Source organism: Panthera leo, chromosome B2 (genome assembly GCF_018350215.1).
Source record: "Panthera leo isolate Ple1 chromosome B2, P.leo_Ple1_pat1.1, whole genome shotgun sequence".
NCBI lineage: Eukaryota > Metazoa > Chordata > Mammalia > Carnivora > Felidae > Panthera > Panthera leo.
The window spans coordinates 117,148,196-117,171,158 of NC_056683.1; the positions used below are offsets into that span (position 1 = coordinate 117,148,196).

The window sequence follows — 22,963 nt, forward strand, 5'->3', positions numbered from 1 at the left end:
TAAAACATGGGAGAATTTTTAACATGATCTTCCATTGAAGATCTTTCTAATGATTCTATGAAGCCATCAATCAACATGCTGATAAGGCTGACAACATACAATTGAGTATTCTGTTTGATAAAAGATACGATAAAAAAAGTAAAAATATAAGCTAAATGTGTTTGCCAGGCATATCACTACCAGAGAGCTGATTTCTTCAATATATAAAGAGTTCATATAAATCAATTCTAGGAAACCAAATGAGAAAACATTCTTCCTACTTCTCCAACAGTCTGCTGACCTCTGGGAAGGGGAAACTAGGGAAGCCAGAGACTTCCTCTTCATTTTGCACTGCTGGGTTTTTACCTTAAGTACAAGTAACTACCAAATAGAGGGAGAGGTGGGGGAAGAGGACAGACTGACTAACAAACGCTTTCTTTAAATTGGAAGTCTAATACATTCATTCTTTGTGACTGGTGAGGAGTTTGGTCTTGCCCTGCCTCATGAGGCTGCCTTTCACACCTCTTCCTACCTTGCCTAAAGGGCAGTCCTCCTCAGGTTTCACTTACAGGCAAAAAGAAATTCTCTAGTGGGAATGATGTGGTTTGAATTATTTCCTAATATTTTTCTAGGGTTTTAAAAATACTTCGTGGCGGCCTTGAGCTACCATGTGATGACACAGCTCTGTTTTGCTCTGGTGAGAAATGGTTGCTAATATGCAGTAGAGAAGAAAGTAAGAAGTTTGGCATCCTTAACAGTTCTGGCCCAGCTGTGTTACATAGAAAACTGGTGGACTTACATGAGATATTGTTAGAAAGCCAAACAAGTAGAATTGAAACTTACTACCATGCTCCAGCTTTCCTTCCTATAGGAATGTCAACAGTGTGTTTGGGACTTACCAGGCATTTAAAATCGCTGGAAAGGTTATTAATACTTGCTGGAGTCTCACTTTCCAATGTTGTCTCCAAACACATGGCCACCGTACCTCTAAGTGAAGTTACCATGTATGTTCTTCTGCAGAAGAGAAATCTGTATACACAGTCCAACTTAAATGTTGGTTTTAAATGTTTTTCGCTCTTGATCCACAAATATCTCAACTAATTTCCTGCATTTTAGTAAATCTGTGACTCATTTAACAATAGCTCCTGGACATCAGTTTCAAGTCGACTTCCTACTTGGAACTTCAGTGAACAGGGAGTGTGACAGTCATTGGAAGAGCTTGTCCAGGTTTGAAGAATTAGGGTACAAGGCGGGAAGCATATTTCTACTTTGGGGGAAATGGGCTTCTAGTTTCTTCTCTTCCTGTGGAAAATATCTCCCACTGGGTCTCAGCAGGGTTTTTTCTAAAAGCTCATTATGGATCTGTTATTTGGCCTCCTGAAGACTTTTGTGTTCTGTGAGCTTCATGGCTTTTAGTCCTCGCAGAGCAGTTGTTCCATGTCATTATCACACGGTTCATAAGAGATCTGGACCCATAGTTTACAGTTTATCAGGCTGGCGGGTTCTGAAGGCATCAGTAACAAAGAACACGTATAGATTTCCAAGCGCATTCTCTGTTCCTAGCATTTTCTGCCTGTGTAGGATGTACTTGACCATAAAATGGTATTTTGTATTGAATGACTTGGGTATCATTCTGCTAATTATAAAAAATTTTGTATTTCCCTTTAGTTCTAGCATTCATGATGATGTAGAACCATACTGAATGTTAAGAAACCCTTCTCTCCAAGGCAGACCAGCAAAGGTCTTCATAGTGTACAAAATCATAGCTTATACCTCTTGCCACAAAATTAATATTTTGCAATTTTCACTTTATATCCCCCTAATGGCAAATTCTCTAGTCCCTCTATCCCCAAGCCCCAAATTGCTCTTCATTTTCAGGCCGTTTTATGCCCAAGGGTCCCAATGGAAACAGAATGGTGGTTGCAGAATTGATCCGATACTCATGCATTTGGTTCAACAGCATCATTAAGATAAGTAAAACCATCAGATGAACTGGTTTGGGCTTTCCTACTTTATTTTTTATTATTGCTGGGGTTTTTTGTGTTTTTTTTTTTTTTTGGTCCCAAGACAGGTCTCCAAATCTGAGAAATAGAGTGAAAAAGAAAGGCATGCTTTATATTCTTCTATAACCCCCACCTGCCTCTCTCTCCTAGAAATGCAGCTCTTCTTTACAACTGCCAAATTATTAATGCTTCTGCCACTAAAATACGATCTGCATTCCGATAGGTTTAGACTCCACGACCCAGTACAAACTTGCAGCCATAATTTTCTCTCCGTGTACAGTAAGCCATCATTAATTATTTAACTTAATGTATTAAAGTATATTTTGGTTTGCCTAGTGGAGCGATGAAAGTGGTAATAGTACTGAGAATAAAGAGTTAATAACAACAGCTGTTGTTTATTCAGAATTTACTATAATCAATGCTACAGGAAATATTTTATAGATATTGCTTCATTTTATCCTTAAAATGACCTTATAGTAGACACAGCTAATGTCACTAACATGGACCTTCGTTCCCAGACACTGAGCTGTGCACCACATTCATTATTGTCTTTGTTCTGCAACAACCAGTGTTATCCTCATTTTACAGGTGAGGAAACTGAGGCTCCAGGACGTTGAGTCAGTTGCTCACTTGTAGCCATTAAGTGGTGTGGAGGAATTCAAGCCCTTCCCATCAGGTTTTCTGCCTCCAGTGCACCATATGCTATGTATTAAAGAAGGTTTTTGCCATTTTACAGATAGTGGAACTGAGATAAGAATTTAAAACAACTCGGGGCGCTTGGGTGGCTTAGCTGGTTAAGCGTCCAACTTCATCTCAATTCTTGATCTCGTGGTCCTTGAGTTCGAGCCCCATGTCAGGTGGGCTCTGTGCTGAGAGCTTGGAGCCTGGAGCCTGCTTCGGATTCTGTGTCTCCTTCTCTCTCTTTGCCCTCTCCTGCTCGCACTCTGTCTCTCTCTCTCTCTCTCAAAAATAAATAAACATAAAAGAAAAAAATTTTTAAAAAGAAGAATTTAAAACAACTTGTCTAAGGTTGCCTGGCTATCAGGTTTCTGTGATTCCAGTGTCCATGTGCAAAACCATCGTGCTACACATTAAAAAGTGATTTCTACTCTATTCTTATTTTTTAAACTTTAATATAATTGAACTATTAGTCACCCACAGGCATTGTCTCTTCCAACTCTGGTAAAGATATAGATTAAAAATCCTACTCTGAAAGTTTAAAATGTCTCTATTGGGAAGAAAGTCCTAAAACCGTTCTAGCTGAACAGAAAATATTTCCATCTGTCACATTTGTGGATGCCACGTGGGATTTTTATATAATGTTTTTGTTTGGTCCTGAAGGCACAGATTAATTTTTGCTTTCTTTTGGCAGATAGCCTCAGATTCTGGTGAATTTTTAAACCTTGAGCTAAGAATAAAAATTCAAATATATAAGTAAGACAGTAGCAAATACATATGGGATGATAAGCACACTTCGGCTGAGCGGATGAAGAAAAACCATAGTGCACAGACTTTGTGAGGAACAAAAATGAATTAGAATCCGTGTGCGTGGCAAACCTACCGATACACTAAGCCTCCATTCTGTTGCTTCTTGGGACCCTCCCCTGATCCCTCCAGCGAGTGGGAAAGAGCATTCCTCAGTATAACACCATCGTAACAATTAGTTCATTTCATTTTAGTTTTTTAAGCTTATTTATTTATTTTGAGAGAGAGAGGGAGGGAGAGAGAGAGAATGAAACGGGAGGGGCAGAGAGAGGGAGACAGAGAATCCCAAGCAGGCTCTACACTGTCAGTGCCGAGCCCAGTGCAGGGCTCAAACTCAAGAACCGTGAGATTATGACTTGAGCCAAAATCAAGAGTTGGACACTTAACCGACTGAGCCACCCAGGTGCCCCTAGTTCAGTTCCTTTAAAATTATTATTATTATTTTTTAATGTTTATTTATTTTTGAGACAGAGAGAGACAGAGCATGAACGGGGGAGGGTCAGAGAGAGAGGGAGACACAGAATCTGAAACAGGCTCCAGGCTCTGAGCTGTCAGCACAGAGCCCGACGCGGGGCTCGAACTCACGGACCGCGAGATCATGACCCGAGCTGAAGTCAGACACTTAACCGACTGAGCCACCCAGGCGCCCCTAAAATTATTTTTTAATGTTTTATTTATTATTGAGAGACAGAGTGTGAGCAGAGGAGAGGCAGAGAGAGAGACATTAAGAATCCAAAGCAGGCCCCAGGGTCTGAGCTGTCAGCACACAGCCTGATACAAGGCTCGAACTCACAAGCCCTGAGATCATGACCTGAGCCAAAGTTGGACGCTCAACCGACTGAGCCACCCAGGCGCCCCACATTTCCTTTTAAATACATATTTGATGGCTCTCCGATTTCACTCCATACTCATTGAAATCAGGGACCAAATGTTACTGACTTGGTGTTCCTGGTCTCTGGCACATTTCAGTAATATGCAGACATTAATCAAGTGAGTTCATAGTCAACAGAGAAATTTGCTGAGCGTTTATCACATTCCCGACACTCTGTGAGGCACTGGGATAGCGTGACATCAAAAGAAAGCGGAATATTTAACCAAGAATGGACATTGGACTGGGAGTCGGAGACCTTGAATTCCAATCCTATTCTTTTTTGCTAATTCATTGTTAGACTTTAGACAGCGTTCCTGAAAGGACATCTGATTCAAAGACCTCTAAGGGGCACTTGGCTGGCTTAGTCAGTAGAGCATTCGACTCTTGAGTCTCAGGGTTGTGAGTTCAAGCCTGGGTGTGGAGACTAGTTAAAATAAAATTTAAAATTAAAAAAAAAACCCAAAACATCTAAAGGTCTTTCCAACTCTGCAAGAATACTTACTTATCATTGTCTCAGATGTATGTGTGTGCGTGCATCGGGAGCCATATCTTGGGTGTGGGAGGCTCACAGTGTGGTCGGAACAGTCGGTCCGTGTGGTCAGAAGAGGACATAAGAGTACAGGAAAATGCTTCCGTGAGGGTGTGAATCCTAAATGTGGATGAATGCCGTGGAGAGCGAATTCTACAATGTGCATAAGCTTGCGAAAGGGCACAGGACCGCAACAACAAGCCTTTTAAAGTGATTATCAGAGCAAGAATAGGAGAGCTTAAGCCTGACGATGAGACATGATGGTGTGGTGTTGATAGATGATGTGCAAAGTGGGAATCTGCTCAGTGAAGGAGAAAGAGCTTTTGGCTGAGGGGGTAGAATAAACATGGTCCAAAGGAAAGGTGAGCCCCAGGCAAGCAAGTAGATGAGAACAGAGTGCATGAGTGAGTGCCAGAGTCTACGTCTGCAGTGAGAAAGGTAGCCACTGAGACTGAATTCCTACTGTTTGATTTCTGAGACCCACAATGATTGGGTAAGGCCCAGAGACAGCCTAGCAGGAACCTGGTTTGCACAGTGAGGAAGAAGGTGCGTTGTGCAAGTTACAGGCTGATAATAGCTATTTCTACCAACATTGTGGCTGATTTTCTGGATGCTGGGAACGGAAAACAGGCTGATTAATATGGAGCTAAAAGTTAACTTCAACTATTTCTTTTAATGTTTGGTTGTCCACAGATGATTATATCTGTCTTTCAGTTTGACTTCTGAAAAATCATGATGTCTTTTTGGAGAATATGGAAAGTGAGTGTGGCTGACCCTCTAGTTCAGTTTATTTATAACTAGTCAAAAGGCCTTTTCAAAAAGATAGTTGCTGATTATTATATTTTTCAGGCCTGAACATATAGCAGGTATCAGTGTTTACTAATTACTGAGTATCTACACAGACTGACAGTGCCCCTCCTGGGAGGAGGACGCTATTGGAATACCACAGAGCTTTCTTCAAGTTCCAAAAGTTAGGTAAAGCTGTGGATCCAGAGAGACTGGGAGGCACAAACTCTGTGCCCAAGTGATCAGAATGAAATACAGCGTCGTAGTGAAATTTTTCACTTGGATCTTTGAGGAAGTAAGTCCCCGCCCTGGCCTGGGATGGTAGAGAACACACGCACAGTGGTCAAAGTGTGGGGTGGAGGGATGTGTGTGGCTTTTCAAAATAAATTAGAAAATAGACTTCAGCTGCTTTCACCCACACTGAACACTGTGGACCAAGTTGACATCGGTTTGGGGGTATGGAGGCCTGTGTGTTTTTCCCTCTAGGTTTACAGGTCCAAAGGCTTCTTTTTGCAAAATTGCCATTAGCATCATTATGCTGTTACCAGTATCCATCCCTCAGTACTGCTTCTGCCTGGAGACTAATTTTCCTAAGATTGTAACGACAGTGTTTGTGTCTTACTCCAGTCCTGTTGCCTATGAATGTAATATTGAAGCACTGGGGAATGACATTTGCTACCTTCCAAGACCTGGCCTTCCCCTTCCTCGCGAGCCTTACCTGGTTTCCTCCTTCAGTGGTGAGCTGTGTGTTTGGGACAAGCCTGGGCTCTGTTCTCCAGCCTTGTTTTCTCTTGATCTTACTTGAAATGCTGTTCATGTGACTTTTCACCGTAAAGAAAGTTAGCATGCTGTCACCTGCAGGAAGCCGCAGTAATGGTCCTCCGTGATAGAAATGTTCATTCTAGGGGTGTTATTTCTGTTTTATGGGGATAGACTAGCTCCTTCACTGGGATTTAAGCTCTTTGAAGCAGTGGCTATGTTTAAGCACCTCTGCTTTCTTGTTGGGTCACTTTGGGGCTCAGTTATCACAGAAGCTGGCTAACGGAGTGCATCGGCACCCAACCTGAACTTCAGATCCTTGAAAGTCATGGCGCCCTTGTCTGTGCCTGGCCAGGGCAGCCTGGCTGAAGAAGCTGTGGGATCCTTTCATTTCCCCCCACCCTGTTCTTTATTTCTAAACTCCTCCCCGACCCTTTTCTCCTTCCATTTGCTGTAAGTTTTCACATGTAAACTGTGCTTGCTTTTTATTCCTGTCTAGTCTGACCTGCTTGCTTTCTCACAAAGCCCACTCACTGTCGCTCTTTTCTCCCTTCCTGTCCTCATCGATCTTTCTCAAATATGATTTTCTCTTCCAGCCTCCTCTCCTCTGTCAGCCTCAGGAATGGAGAGTGGCAATGCTCGCAGGCGTGTTTTAACAAATGGAGGTGGACGCTGACTCTGTATGGAACGGTCACTCGCGGTGGTGGCTTTCAAACCAGATGAAAGTCTTTGCCCTTGTTTTCATTCTCTTTAGAAGGATTTCCAACTAAATCCTTATCCTGCCACCTGGAAATAACTGAGTTAGATGGCTGCTATCTAATCAAAGTATTTTATTCAAACATTTGAAGCTGTTTGGGGATTAAGAAAACACAGGTCGACACTAAAGCTCCATGGTAGCCAGGGTTTGGGAGAAGTTCTGAACTGCAGTATGTATACTGTGATGAATTTCATAGACTTGCGCGATGGGTTACAGTATAGTCTGTTCTTTCAACATTGAACTATTTTAATCCTGGTTATAATTCCATTGAAGGCTGGCTTCCCTCACCAGCTTGTTCAGCTAGCTAAAAGTGTAGATATCATCCACAACCCTGGTTATTTAAACACAATTCAGACATCATAAATAGCAATTCCAAAGGGGAGCTTGGTTTCACAAGATGAGATTTGATGCGGTGAAGAAACTCTCTCAGAAATTTGCCAGAGACCTTGTGAGTCCTAAAATATCCTCTGTTTCCTACCAGATCTGGCAGCTTGGGAACTATTCTTACAAATAATGACAAATATTTCACCAACTCACAACATGTTGCTTTTTGTTTCGGTATTAATTTTGTTTGTTCGTATTTTTAACTAGGAAAGTTAGTAGAGTAGTGTGATGGCCAGCCAGCAAATCTCAGGAAAAGAATTACTCTCTTATTGAAAATTTAAGCAAATGTTTCTTGAACACTGTCCATGTGCAAGTCATATTGAATGTTTTTGGTAATAGAATATGAATCGAACAGGATGTTTGACCACAAGTGAAAGAAGAGGGGCATTATAATACAGCAGTTGCTATAGAATACTTGCTAAAATGCTCTGAGAAATGGCTCGGGTGGGATTTGATGAGTCAGTCAGAGAGGGCTTCCTAAAGGAAGTGGGGTGTGAACTTTGGTGACTAGCCAGATTTAATACATGAAATGTGGCATGGAGGGTAAGGGGGACTCTAGATGAATGAAACATTATTCACAAAGTCTCAGAAATAGTATACTATCAATTACGGAGAATATTGTTCGTTTTTAGCTTTATGTAAATGAAAGGGGGCAGTTAGAGGTAAAGTTAAGTCCCGTAGGTCTGAAATCCCAGATTTAACTGGTAGGTGATGGGGAATGTTGTATCCATTATTTCACTCTTTAAACAACTTCAGAGCTGTGTTTGAGAATAATTAATCGGATAATTAACCTGTCCTCAGCATATAAGTTTGACTGTGGAGGAAGAGAAATTGGGAGTTTGGAAGGCCAGTGGGGAAGTTATGATAATGGTCTACTGAGAGTAACTTAGAGCTGACATGGGCTGGGAAGGGTAGGATTAAGTTGGAGGATAGAATTGAGAGACAGCAGGTTGTGAATATTTCTAGGATTTAGAACCCGATTGGAAGATGAGAGGAAGAAGGAAGGGAGGAGTTAAAGATGCTTATGAAGAGTAAAACCTGAGAAGTGACCCCATTAAGGAAGTCAGACAAGTCAAGCAACACTGGTGGAAGGGGAGTTAAGCTTCGCTAGCGATGCATGAATGTACATGAGTTCCCCAGTGGAGAGTCAGAGATGTGAAATGGGAACTCAGGCTACAGTCTGAAATACAGGCTTGGGATTCATTAGCACAGAGGTAATGGTGGCAGATGCAGGAGTGGATATGAATGCCATGGGAGGGTATAAAGAGAAGATGGCCAGAGATATGCTTCTCAGGGGAAGGTGGTCTACTTGTAGGTGAGGGAAGATGGCCAAATTGAAATAGTGAGCGAGGTCAGGGAAGAGCCAGACTTAGGATCATAAAAGACTGGATAAGAGAGAGTTTCAAGGAAGGAGGGGTCAGCAGTGTCTATGGAAACAGAGAAATAAGGAAGTTGAGAATGGAGAGGGAGAAATTAAATGTGGTAGTTAAGAGTTCATTGGTGACTTTCACAAGAGGAGATTTTAAACCGTGAGTTGCTGGAATGTATTTTCTTTGTGAGTCTAGGGTTTGATGGTTTGGGGCCTGTTAAGTGTTCTGAATTTTTCCATTTGTTTAAAATAACACAGATAATGAAAGATGGTGTGTGTGTGTGTGTGTGTGTGTATGAGAGAGAGAGAGAGAGAGAGAGAGTACTTTGTGACCAGGGGACTGTTTTATATAATAAGTGATAAAATTATCAAAGTAAAATATACTTTGAGCTCACATTTCATTAATAATAGAAACACTAATTCAGCCATAAAAGGAAATCTCCAGAATTTTACATTATCCAGTAAACAAAACTTCTCCCCAAACTATGTCAATTCAAAAGATGGCCCCTTTTCATCATGAAACAACAGCACAAATATCTAAACAATTGTTGAACTGACGAGCATGCCCCAGAACTATTGGATTATCATCTTTTTTCCTTCTTTTCAGAACAACAGACTGAGCTATGATAGCAACCGGTGGAGTGATAACTGGCCTGGCCGCCTTGAAAAGGCAAGACTCTGCCAGATCACAGCATCACGTCAACCTCAGCCCATCACCTACTGCCCAAGAGAAGAAACCAGTCAGGCGTCGGCCACAAGCCGATGTCGTAGTCGTTCGAGGCAAAATCCGGCTTTATTCCCCATCTGGTTTTTTTCTCATTCTGGGAGTGCTTATCTCCATTGTGGGAATCGCAATGGCGGTCCTCGGCTATTGGCCCCAGAAAGAACATTTTATTGATGCTGAGACGACACTGTCGACTAACGAAACTCAGGTCATTCGGAACCAAGGCGGCGTGGTGGTTCGCTTCTTTGAGCAACATTTGCATTCTGACAAAATGAAAATGCTCGGCCCTTTCACAATGGGGATTGGCATCTTCATTTTCATTTGTGCAAATGCCATTCTTCATGAGAACCGTGACAAAGAAACCAAAATCATACACATGAGGGATATCTACTCCACAGTCATTGACATCCACACGCTAAGAATCAAGGAGCAAAAGCATATGAATGGCATCTACACCGGTTTGATGGGAGAAACAGAAGTAAAACAGAATGGGAGCTCCTGTGCCTCGAGGCTGGCAGCAAATACCATTGCCCCTTTCTCAGGTTTTAGGAGCAGTTTTCGCATGGACAGCTCTGTCGAGGAGGATGAGCTGGCGCTAAACGAAAATAAGAGTTTGGGGCATCTTATGCCACCTTTGCTTGCTGACAGCTCTCTGTCTGTCTTTGGCCTCTACCCACCTCCTTCCAAAACCACTGATGATAAGACCAGCGGCCCTAAGAAATGTGAAACCAAATCAATTGTGTCATCGTCCATCAGCGCTTTTACATTGCCTGTGATCAAACTGAATAACTGTGTTATTGATGAGCTCAGTATAGATAACATCACCGAGGATGCTGAGAACCTCAAAAGTAGGTCAAGGAATTTGTCGATGGATTCCCTTGTGGTCCCTTTGCCCAACGCCAACGAGTCCTTCCAGCCAGTCAGCATGGTGCTCCCCAGGAATCATTCCATCGGGGAGTCTCTGTCGAGCCAGTACAAGTCCTCTGTGGCCCTTGGGCCTGGGGCTGGACAGCTCTTATCTCCTGGGGCTGCTAGAAGACAATTTGGGTCCAACACATCTTTACATTTGCTCTCGTCACATTCAAAATCCTTAGACTTAGACCGGGGTCCCTCCACCCTAACTGTCCAGGCAGAACAACGAAAACACCCAAGTTGGCCTCGGTTGGATCGGAGCAACAGCAAAGGATATATGAAACTAGAGAATAAAGAGGACCCGATGGAGAGGCTGCTTGTACCCCAAGCTGCAATCAAGAAAGACTTTACCAATAAGGAGAAGCTTCTTATGATTTCAAGGTCTCACAATAATTTGAGTTTTGAACATGATGAGTTTTTGAGTAACAACCTAAAGCGGGGAACTTCTGAAACGAGATTTTAATGTTCAGAAATATATCATTTTACAAGGCTACATATTTTAAAACAATTTTCACCAGTGTTTCCTTGTTAAAGTATTGGTGAAAAGCCCTTGTAATCAAATGATGTAGTGTAGTGTTAGACCTGGCTGTTTATACGGGAGATGGTTATATGTTTGGGTTACATATGATTGCAGCACTTTATATTATCACAAATGATTTTACATTTTCCATTCCTTCGAAAAGATTATCTCTTTTATTAATATGAATACAGAACACTTCCATCTGAATTAAAGCTCGCATTCTTTACTTTCAAGTTCTTTCATTGATGGTCATATACATAGAATGAAGTGTCCAGTTTGGAAGAGGTAAGGTACCAAAGTGTGGACTAGAAGTACCAAATTTAGGGCCAAGATTCAATATATACTTCTAAATGAGCATGAGTGCAAATCTTAGATGTGATTTTCTAAATAATTGCTTTTTTACAAAATTGGTTAAATTATCTAACAGGAAAAAGATCTGGTTTCTGGGCGAGCTAAATAATGTGAATTCGTGACATTGGTTTAGTTCTACTTGAGCTAATTGATAGGAATTGTTTAAGTTGGTTGTGATCAGTACCCTGAGCTCTAGGTAGGTAGTATTTTTTTTTTCAGCATTAGTTCTATTTTAGTGATATTTTATCAAGAAACCATGTATTCAAGCACCATGGCTGAGAATGCCAGGGATTTGTAGGGGTAAATATCAAAATGCTAATAGCTATAACTTTAGATATTCAGAATCAAAATTTCTTTGCAACTAACTTGAAAAAGGAATGAACCAATTAGTTTGTAGACATGCTATCTTGAAATAATTATATACATGAAGAAAATGTTGACTAATCAACAAAAATACACTATGGGTTAGTTAATGCTAACTAGTCTCAGTACCTTTCCCAGCCATCTCTTTTATTATCCAACATCCACTCATCCCCAAATCCTCACTTCCCCTCAATATTTTTTAGATCCTATTATCTGGAAAATAATCAGCTAACCCTGACATTTCTTTTTTATCTTTGCCTCTCACTCGCTTGGTGATTCAAGAAACTTTAGTCCTTGACAAATTGCTTTGAAATTTACCTTGTGCAGGAAAGCCTTATGATGACCCCAAAGATTTTCTTATGATGTAAGGCCTTTTGGGGATTTTGGTTCTCAGTTACTGAAGATAATAAATATTAAAATGGATGTTTCCATTAGAAAATGTTTATGTTTTCCATTAAGGTAACATGTGACTTTAAGAACTGTTTAATGGAATACTCAGGAAATTTTACAGGTTTTTCCCAATGCCTAAATGTTTCTGAGCATCAGTATTGCAGCTGTTGTGGAAGCAGAGAAAGAGTATACATTTCTGTTCGTAGCTCCCCGTGATTCCAGCTTGTGTTGGCGTCACGGGCTTCCCTGATTTGAGTCCGTGTTAATTGTTAGAACACCAAGCCTGTGTATTGTAATAGAGTGGGCTCAATATTTTACTATCAAGCATTTAATAAAGTTCTGTTCTTAATAGAAATTTGTGTTCTTCCTACTTTTGCTATTGCTTTTTAAATAAAATGTACAATTCTGTTTAAAATACTGTTTTTTGAACTTTCAAAATATCTTCCACTGAAGGCACCTGATACTTTAGTATATGTATCGGGCTCTGTGGCTTTCTTATTTTGCTTCCATTAGATTAAAGTGCTAGTCTATCCACCTATTGAATTAGGCCATTTTCATATTTATTCTCTTCATGTGATGATTGATGTTTTGAGTCAACTTGACTATACTGAGGGATGCCCAGATTTCTAGGTGCGTTTGTGAGGGTATTTTCAGGAATTCTCATTTCAATCGGTCAACTGAGGAAAGACCACCAGTGCAGGTGGACATTACCTACTCTGTTGAGGAATTGAATAAAACAAAAAGAGATAGAGCAAATATGTTCTCTGGGCTTGAGCTGGGACATCTGTCTTCTCCTGACCTCAGACATTGGCACTCCTGCTCCTTGGACCTTGGGACTTAGACGGAGGTTTATACCGTTGTCTCCTCTGGTTCTTAGGCCTTCAGTTTGGACTGGAACTACACCATCAGATCTCCTGGGCCTCTGTAGTTTGAAGATGGCAGATTGCGGGATTTCTTGGCCTCCACAATTATGTGAGCTTATGCTTCATAATAAACCTCCCTATATATATCTCTATCATCTATCTATCTATCTATCTATCAATCATCTATCTCCTATTGGTTCAGTTTCTCTGGAGAACCCTGACTAATATACTTGGGATCATTTTCACTTAAAATTTCAGGAAAATAACCAGAAATATAGCACCTAGCATATGTCAGTGATACTTCCAGCTTTGAAAACTGGCTCTAAACACCCCTGAGGTGACAAATGACTAAAGCCATGTAATTTGCTCAGTTCCCCCCTGAAAGAGCTGTAGCAATTAGAAGAAGATTAAACGGCATGGGTCTTGGAGAATCCAAATAAAGGAATTGGGGCTCAAAGCAATGATTCCTGCTCAAACCTTCTCTCCATCAAACACCCTGAGTAGTTTATTTCCCAAACAAATCAACTTTATTAAATGATTAACTTTACCTTAAATTAATCAGACACATGTTGCTACTTAAAGCCTCGGATGAATATGAGACCGTGGATGTGACCATATTGACTTGATACAATTCTACCCAAAAGCACTTGGAATTTTAGTTAGAGTGCATTTTATACATTTCCTTTAGGCTTTTGTAAATGTTGAAAATTACTTAGGAACTCCCATTTCTTCCTCTGGGAAACTTCAGGTATCTGGCTCTGGGCTAACTGCCTCTAGCCCAAAGAGTTTCTAAGACCTGTGGCCTATCTGAGATGTATTGGTTTGCTCAGGCTGCCATCACAGAGTACCACAAATTGGATGACTTAAACAATAGAAATTTATTTTCTATTGGAGGCTAGATCTGGAGGCTACAAGTCCAAGATCAAGCAAGGTGTTTGGTTTCTCTTGAGGCCTATCTCCTTGGTTTATAGGAGGCCATCTTTTCACTATGGCCTCCCATGACCTTTCCTTTGCATGCACATCTCTGTGTCTCTTTTCTTATAAGCATCAGTCATATTGGAATAGGGCTTTATCCTATGGGCCTTATTTTCACTTCAATGACCTTTTTGAAGGTTCTACCTACCTCCAAATATGATTCCATTCTGAAGTACGAGGGGTTAGGATTTCAACGTATGAATTTGGAGGGGAACACAAATGCCAAAGGGTGTCCCTTTGAGAAGTAGGGGAGCTGAGTGAATATTCTTACCCTAGAGTAGGTTAGGAAAACACAGTATGCCCCCAATGGCTTTACCACCCCAGCTGTGTAGTGTTGAGTAAATCAATCTCTCAATTTCGCTGAATTCAATTTTAATTAACTTCTTATTTCAAGCCTTATTCCCCAACTACGAAGTGAGATGAGTAAGAACATAAGCAATAAAGCTCTAACTCTAAAGGCTCAGGGTTCTTGATGCCCTGGGATGGAGACCCACTGCCTGTTACTGTCTCTGCAGCAGTTTGCTTCTTAAATAATGAGGGGCAGGCACCGCAGTAGAGCAGAGTGGTTAGATTCTTGGATGTTGGACCCAGAGTACCAGGATTTGCACCTGGCTGCCACTTTCTGGCTTCTGTCAGCGCTGAGGCAAGACCACTGGTGAGTACCAACTGAGTGCCAGCCCCACTCTCTGACTAGTATAGATTAAATCGAATGATGTTCATAGAGGTTCCAGGATGGTACGTAGGTGGGCACATAGTGAGCATGTAGCATTACTATTACTGTCTGAAAGTGTTACCTAAGAGCTTTGCCATCTTCTTCACCCCATACACATCCCATGCCCAAGTATATTCCTGGTGCCAGGGTGAATAAAGCCCTCCTAAAAATGTTGATGTCCCATTCCCCAGAACCTGTATTACCTTATATGACAAAATGGATTTGTAACTCTAACTACATTAAGGATCTTCAGATGGGGGTGATTATCCTGGATCATTCAGCTGGGTCCAATGTGATCACAAGAATCCTCATGAGAAGGAGGAAGAGAAAGATTTGACCACAGAGAAAATGATGTGACCAAACCAGAAAGAAAATAGAGGATGATAAGACCCTGTCTTTGAAGATGGAGGGAGGTGCCACAAGCCAAGAAATGGAAGGGACAAAACTCTAGATACTGGAGAAAGCAGAGAAATGGATTCTCCCCTTAGGCCCTCTGGAGGAACCAGTCCTGCTGACACATTTATTTTAGCCCAGTGAAACTGATTTTGGACTTCTGGCCTCCAGAGCTGTCAGTGAATATATATGCGTTACTTTAATCCACTAGGTTTGTATATTTTGTTACAGCAGCCATAGGAAATTAATACATTCTCCAAAACCAAAGGAGCTTTTTCAAAGAAGTGAACCAGTTGTCAGCAGACTAATAAGCAGGATGAAAGCATGCAATGCAGGTGATAGCAGGTGACCCAAACCAGGATGTATGATCAATTTTAAATTTACTTTAACTGACAATGTAAGTATAACAATTTAGACAAAAGAGATAGAGCTTCTTTGAAGCAGGAAATATTGACTTTGATAGATAATTTAAAAAAATAGGTGGCCAACAGACACATGAAAAGATGCTCAACATCACTAATTGTCAGGGAAATGCAAATCAAAACCACAATGAGATATCACATTACATCTGTCAGATTGGCTAGTATCAAAAAGACAAGGAATAACAAATGCTGGTGAGGAAGTGGAGAAAAGAGAACCCTTGTGCACTGTTCATGGGAATATAAATTTGTGCAACCACCATAGAAAACAATATGGATTCCTCAAAAGGCTGAAAATGGAAGTTCCATACAATCTCGTAATTCCACTTCCGGGTCTTTACCTGGGGAAAATGAAAACGCTAATTCAAAAAGATATATGCACCCCTATGTTTATTGCAACATTATTCACAATAGCCAAGATACAGAAGCAACTTAAGTGTCCATCAGTAGATGAATGGATAAAGAAGATGTGGCTATAGACCCAATGGAATATGGTTTAGCCATAAAAGAGAATGAAATCTTGCCATTTGTGACATCATGGATAGACCTAGAGGGTATTATGCTAGGAGAAATAAGTTGGACAGAAAAAGACAAATACCGTATGATTTCACTTATATGTGGAATCTAAAAAACAACACCAATGAACAAACAAGCAAGCAAACAAATAAGACCAGAAACCGATCACAAATAATGGGAACAAACTGGTGGTTGCTAGAGGGGAGGGGATTAAGAGGTACAAACTTCCAGGAAAAAAAAAAAAAAAAAAAAAAAAAAAAAAAAAAAAAATATATATATATATATATATATATATATATATATATATTTTCCCATATTTGGATAAAAGCATATCTTAAGCTCTTGGCTTAAGAGCAGCAATCAATTGGAAAAGTTTTCAGGGTGAGATGAGTGTTTCTGTTTATATAATTTTAGAAGAAACAGTGGTAATATCAGGAAAAAGGAAGCATTGTTTTAGCACAGCTTTGTATCAAAATGGATCTTGTACTAGCAATTAACAATCTCCTAAAGATAAATTTTTAATTACATGTCTTAGCAGTTCAAATTTAACCCTTTTTAATTTATGGAAACATGCCATGAATGACTAAAAAAGTAAAATAAATTTTAAAAAGATCCATCTGTTTACCAAAACTTTACCTATAGTAATGATATACATGCATCCAACTGCTATGGTATTCAGATTGTTCAAAGATCTTAATCACCATTTTCTGAACTAGAGTGGCCATACATGGATTATTTTCACTTACTGCCAAAGAATTGCCCTTTTACCCTTCCCCTATGCTGTATCTAATCCCATGTTAGACCTAATATTAATAATAATAATCGCCTTGATATTGGATCAGATCCCCATTTAATGATCTAAGTCTTTTGTGATCTGAATTCAAACTGAAGTAATTCAGTTGGTTTCTTTCTATATTTCTTTCTATATGCAGTTTCTTTCAGGATGATGGCACAAAAGGGGAAAAAGGCCAACTTCACTGAAGTGCCTTTTACTCATTGATGCCATCTTGAGATAGAATTTAAAAAGCTGGTCTGTCCAAGAACAGCGTTCATAAAAGTGACAGAATTAGATCACTCAGCCGTTAAATGTTGGCAAGTCAATTCCTATTCTTAAAACTGATAAACTGGTAAATTGGTAAACTGATTTCCATGTATATTTTTCCTTTTGTTGACTGTAAGAAAAGAGAAAATAAGTAATAAAAAGGATACGAGAAACTCTAGACATGCCTTGTCATTCTCAGGCATCAAGTCAGTTTTCACCATAATCTTAAATTTTGAGTATTTGTATTGCTTCCCTTTACAACTGGCTGGTTCAATAGTTACTTTATTACAGAAATGATTGAGAAATCTACTTTTATTTTTGCTCCTCCCTTTTAATTCACCACTGACTCCTTTGAGACTTCTAACACTTTTCTAGTTATTTCTCATTGCCAAATAGTAAAAATTGTGTCTCCAGGAGTATGTGTTCACACATAGTATAGAGCACACGTACTATAAATTAAATTTAGAGATTTTGTTTGCATTGCAATTACTTACAATCTAGACAATAAGGCCATGATATTTGTGGTACAAAAGATTGAATACTTGCTAATGGAAACATAAAAGCCTGGAATTTAGGAGCATTAAGACCATTGGAGCTGACACCCAGGGGGACATACAAGTTAGTGGCAGAACCAGGATCTGAATCTGGGACTATTGATTCCCAGTGTCCACATTAATTAAAAAATCAAGCCAGGTTTTTGTTTTTGTTTTTGTTTTTGTTTTAAAGTTTTTAAGAAAACATGTTCAAAATCTGGTGAATAGATTTTGAGTTTATTAGGACTGGTAAGGGGAAAAGTATCTAAAATTTGAGGCAGAAAATATAGTATTGAAACTTTCATCACATCTTAGAAGGATGTGCAGGGGGTACAGGGGGTGATATGCTTGGGGCAGACATTAGACAAGGCACAGTTTGGAAAGGGGATTTTTAGCATTGATTTTACACATTGATTTCCTGTGTTTTAAGATATTAATTATGTAACTCTGCCATGAAAAGTATGCCATTATGCCTGTCTGAGCCATTATATTGTCTTTGAACAAGATTTATGAAACTAAAATGAGTCATTTGCATCCATATTCAATAAACCACATGTACAAGAAGCAAGGCAGGAAGACAAGGAGGAGGGAAGGAAGGAGTGGGGGAGATTTGAGGGATAAAGAGGAGAGAATACCATATGTTTTTAATGCTTATTGAAAACCCATGCACAGCAAAAGGCATTTCATTTACACTTTATTTTGGAATAAAACCAAGCTTATAATTTTTAATCATTGAAGCAGTGAGAAAATATCCTTAGTTGACTTAAACATACATTTTAATAGATATTATCAGTGTTTATTTCCCAGCTCATTTTTGTCAGTAACCATAAGGGTTTGTGAATTAATCTCTAATTTGAAGTCATCAAATATTGAGCCATCAATAGCTCAAAGCTGTTCATAGATTATTATTTTAAAAAGTGAAGTCACTTTCTTTCTACACTCAGATGACTTCCGTGTTCATTCGGTAAACTTTCTCTAAAGGGCTTCCAATTCCAAATGGGGTTTATCATTTACAATGTTAATAGGCTGCAAAGTCAAATGAGCTTCCCAGTCAGTTAATTGAAGAGTTAAGGAAATATCTTGCAAAGGCTCTTGCATTTTGTGTTTGTTATTCTAGTCTATTGCTGTCTCAGGACCTTAAGAGGGTCAAATAAAATATAGATGAGCAAGAATCAAAGGGCATTTAGAACCTGGATCATATCTAGTATAAATGATAATTAATATCCCTTACAGTACAGCATGCTCATTACCAACTCACGGGAAAAAAATTCTCTGATGAACCAATCGAAATGAAATACACTCTGGTGTGTAAACGCCACCTTGTGTTTTATGCTGGCTCGCGAGATATTTAGCACCTTAACAAAGCAAATTTAATAGAAGCCATTCTTTTCTCACGCTTGACTTCTGGCAATGATATACCTTAAGAAATTCTGATACAAAATTATTGTATGTCTACAAACTCATACCAAAAATATCTAGTCCTAAAAGTGCAGCTGGCTATCAAATATTTACATGTTTAGTATTTCATCTGTGGATGCTTCAAGTTCTTCTCTTTCAAATTCTTTTTTTACTTGTATATGCCATTATTTACTTTGTTAACACAATTTTATGGCTATGTTCTCTGCTTGATAGGCTAAAGGAGACCTAAAATTGAGTATTGACCATCTGCAACATGGTGGTAACGCTGCCACAGGCTCGCAATGGAAGAAAAGGGAGAATATCTGAGAAGGTGCGATGTGGGTATTTCTAAGTATATACTTTTTATGTGTTATTTCTGTTGACTGCTCCCACAGTCAACCAAGGGTTGACTTTTGTGCAGAATGGAGATTATTGTCAATTTTGGTGTTTTACACAATATGAATAATTTGGGCACCGAAAAGTCCAGGAAATCCAAGAATTGATTTAAACATGTTTGTTGTAGACTCTCTGCTCGATATTCCTATTCTTCCAGATTTAAAATTTACTTATCAAGATGCCTCAGAGTCTTGCACAATGTTGGAACATATTGAACTCCTAATGGATATTGGTAGAATTTACTTTTTAGTTCATGATGAAAAATATAGGCGGTATTTCATTGTCCTACACTTACGGGTCAGTTTGCAAAAATCTCTGTGGTAAGAAGGGGAAAACATATGTGGCTGGTTATAAAAGTTGAAGGCATAGACTGGTCTATAAACCAATTGCAGGAAGGTAAAGGTGGAATTAATCCAGTGGTACTCTTGATCCTAGAATGAATAAGAAAGTAATTTCAAAAGCTGTATATATCTTTTTAAAAGCAAAGAACACAGAAAAGCTACTTCAGAACTGCAGAAGGAATTCGGGACTTATGGAGTTGGTCAGTGACCTTTTTGAAACATTAACTTTGTATCATCTTTCTGTCCCTTACATTTGCTTTTAATCTTTAAGGCCCATCGCCTATCTGAAATTTATTTCATCAATGAAACAGTTACCCATGTGTACATAATCTTACAATTTCACGAATCTGTGAGTCGAAATGATTACCTTCAGTTAGCGTTTCTTTAGAGTTGCAAGGTACATTTCATTACCAAGGTCTTGTGACTGGTATAGCACATCTTCCCATGTGCACGTCTCCCAGGAATCCCAACATTACCTGAGCATGCAAATTACCTTCATTTCCTAGATGGAAACCTGAAATAGAAACTTGCTCTTAATGAAATTTTATACCTGTGCGCTAACAGCAGATAACCAACAGAGTAGGAAAATAGAAATTTAAGATGCAAATATCCACTCTTCCAAGTTAAGTGAGAAAATAAAATCCTGCCATTATTTATTTTATTAACTAAGGTAAAGAAATAGATTCTTTAAAAGATTGTTAAGCAACTCGTGCACGCCCATGTGACTTCTGTCTGTGGCGCTGGGAACCCTCTGTGACACCTGGACCATCCTTGACACACTGAAAACACATCAAAAAGGAAGTAATGCTCTCTAAAGTGAAACAACTTGAAGTAGATCTTGAAGGGTTGGTGTGAATCAGGGAAATATTTCAGGAACAGTCTCTTAGAGAGAAATTGCAGCTCAGGTTAAGACGTAGAATCAGGCAGGGGCTCCTGGGCGGCTCAGTCGGTTAAGGTCAGGTCATGATCTCACGGTTCGTGGGTTCAAGACCCACAGCAGGCTCTGTGTGGACAGCTAGGAGCCTGGAGCCTGCTTTGGATTCTGTGTCTGCCTCTCTCTCTGCCCCTCCTCCGCTAGCGCTCTCTGTCTCAAGAATGAACATTAAAAAAATGAATAAAAAATAAAAAAGACGTAGAATCATGGAGAAGTAAAGCCTGCTGTACACAAGCCCTTCCTAGAGTACTGAGTTTGAATTGGAGACGAACAGGAGATAAATGGAAAGGAACATGGGGTTCATATTAGCAGGAACTTTTTAAAAAGGCAGGCCAAGGAGCTAGGTCTCAGGGCATTGGTGAGGACCCTAAGCATAAGAGAAATACACTGAGAAAGGTTTATGGTCACCCTCTTCCACACTCTGTCCCTCCCGCAGCTCCCCAAGGGATAGCTTGAACCTTCACCTGTGTCTTGCCTCTTCTGGACAATGGATGCTGGCTCTTCCTAGACTCTGTCTTTCCTATCTTCCTCTCTTGCTCTCCCTGCCATTAACTGTCCCCTGTCTATTTAACCTCTCAACCATGTCTCGTTTTTTCCTTTTGATTTGACACCCCAAGCTATTGCTTCTCTCTGCTTTCAGGACTTTCTTCAGTGATATTATTTCATGATTATTAGTGGTAATGGAAATAATGTGCGGTCACTATTTGAAAACCAAACACATGTCAACAAAATGGAACTGCATAATTTAGAAAATGAAAGGTCCCCCATGATCCCACCCATTCATGGCCAATGTAACACTCACTTTTCGAAAGCTCATTGTGTACCAGGCATTGTCTAAGTGCCATGAAAACAAAACCCAATAAGACATTGTTTGTCCTTTGAGGAGTTGATAAAGTTCAAACAGCTAAATCCCCCTTCACAATGTGGGCATAGCCACTGTGCTATCACTGTTAGCTTGCACCTTGTTCTGGGCACTAACCATCTACTCTGGCCAGTCACCTTCCTGCCTCCCTGGACTGCCCTAGCCCTGCGCATCCTTGCTGACAGTATGAGGGAAGGGATGAGGAAGGAGAATGCTTGCACTAAGAATGAAGAGGTTGAATGAGGCCAGGAAGAGTAAAGCAAACATTTTTAAAAGACAGTTTCTCAGATGATACAGAAACTCAAAAATTATTAAGTCATTTCACCTATATATATATTTTTTTATTAGAGAGAGTGAAAGCATGAGCAGGGGAGAAGTGCAGAGGGAGGGAGGGGAGGAGAGAGAGAGAGAAAGAGAGAGAGAATCTCAAGCAGACTCCATGCCCAGCGTAAAGCCCAACATGTGGCTCGACCCCACAACTCTGGGATCATGACTCAAGCTGGAATCAATAGTCAGATGCTCAACTGACTGAGCCACCCAGGCTCCCCCATTTCACCTATCATTGAATGGATTTGCATATATTCTAAGCTTCTTGCTTTCTCAGTGACAGATCTTCCAAGAACTAAAACTTTTTTTATTATTTTTTTAAAATTTTTTTTTTTCAACGTTTTTTATTTATTTTTGGGACAGAGAGAGACAGAGCATGAACAGGGGAGGGGCAGAGAGAGGGAGACACAGAATCGGAAACAGGCTCCAGGCTCCGAGCCATCAGCCCAGAGCCTGACGCGGGGCTCGAACTCACAGACCGCGAGATCGTGACCTGGCTGAAGTCGGACGCTTAACCGACTGCGCCACCCAGGCGCCCCACTTTTTTTATTATTAAAAAAAGAAGAAGAAAGTCCCCTAGGCTAAAATGAAGTCTTCTCAAACCTTGAGAAACAGATTGGCAGCTACACCTAAAAAAGCACCCAGGCAGGAGGTGTACTGGACCCAGCCCACAGGAGACCCTAGGAAATTTTTAATATACACCTATTAGCAATTCAGCCTTCATACTGTCCTCTTCCTATCTCTACACATGGCTTTTTGGGAGCAACTTCCTCCCTCCCCTGAGCTCCCAACAAGAAAGATCTCAAATGATCATTCATGCTTGTTAATCAAGTAATTGATTAGACTTTGATTTTTGCCTTTTATCTCTAACTGTGGAGTGAGTATCTTTGTTCCCCAGTCAATCATCCCAGTCTTTGCAAGTAGGTGGGGCAGGGAGAAAGTATACCTCTCAGGCTCTACTCTGCATCTGGAAACTCCTTTCTCCAGAAGAGAAAACCAGAGCTGGCTTGGCTGCCAGAGAGATATTACAGGAACTGCTGGGAATGGAAGAGCCTAAGACCCATATCACG

At 40.1% G+C, this 22,963-nt stretch overlaps 1 protein-coding gene across 1 annotated transcript in view; it reads left to right on the top strand.

Annotated features, from left to right (window-relative positions):
- Nucleotides 1-12,518, top strand: part of TMEM200A (transmembrane protein 200A) — a 73,175-nt gene extending 60,657 nt beyond the window's left edge. Inside the window, exon 2 of the mRNA XM_042939805.1 lies at nucleotides 9,530-12,518. Coding sequence (XP_042795739.1) covers nucleotides 9,546-11,021 — 1,476 coding nt within the window. The 5' untranslated portion in view covers nucleotides 9,530-9,545 and the 3' untranslated portion in view covers nucleotides 11,022-12,518. The remainder of the gene's footprint in view (nucleotides 1-9,529) is intronic.
- Nucleotides 12,519-22,963: the final 10,445 nt, after the last annotated feature.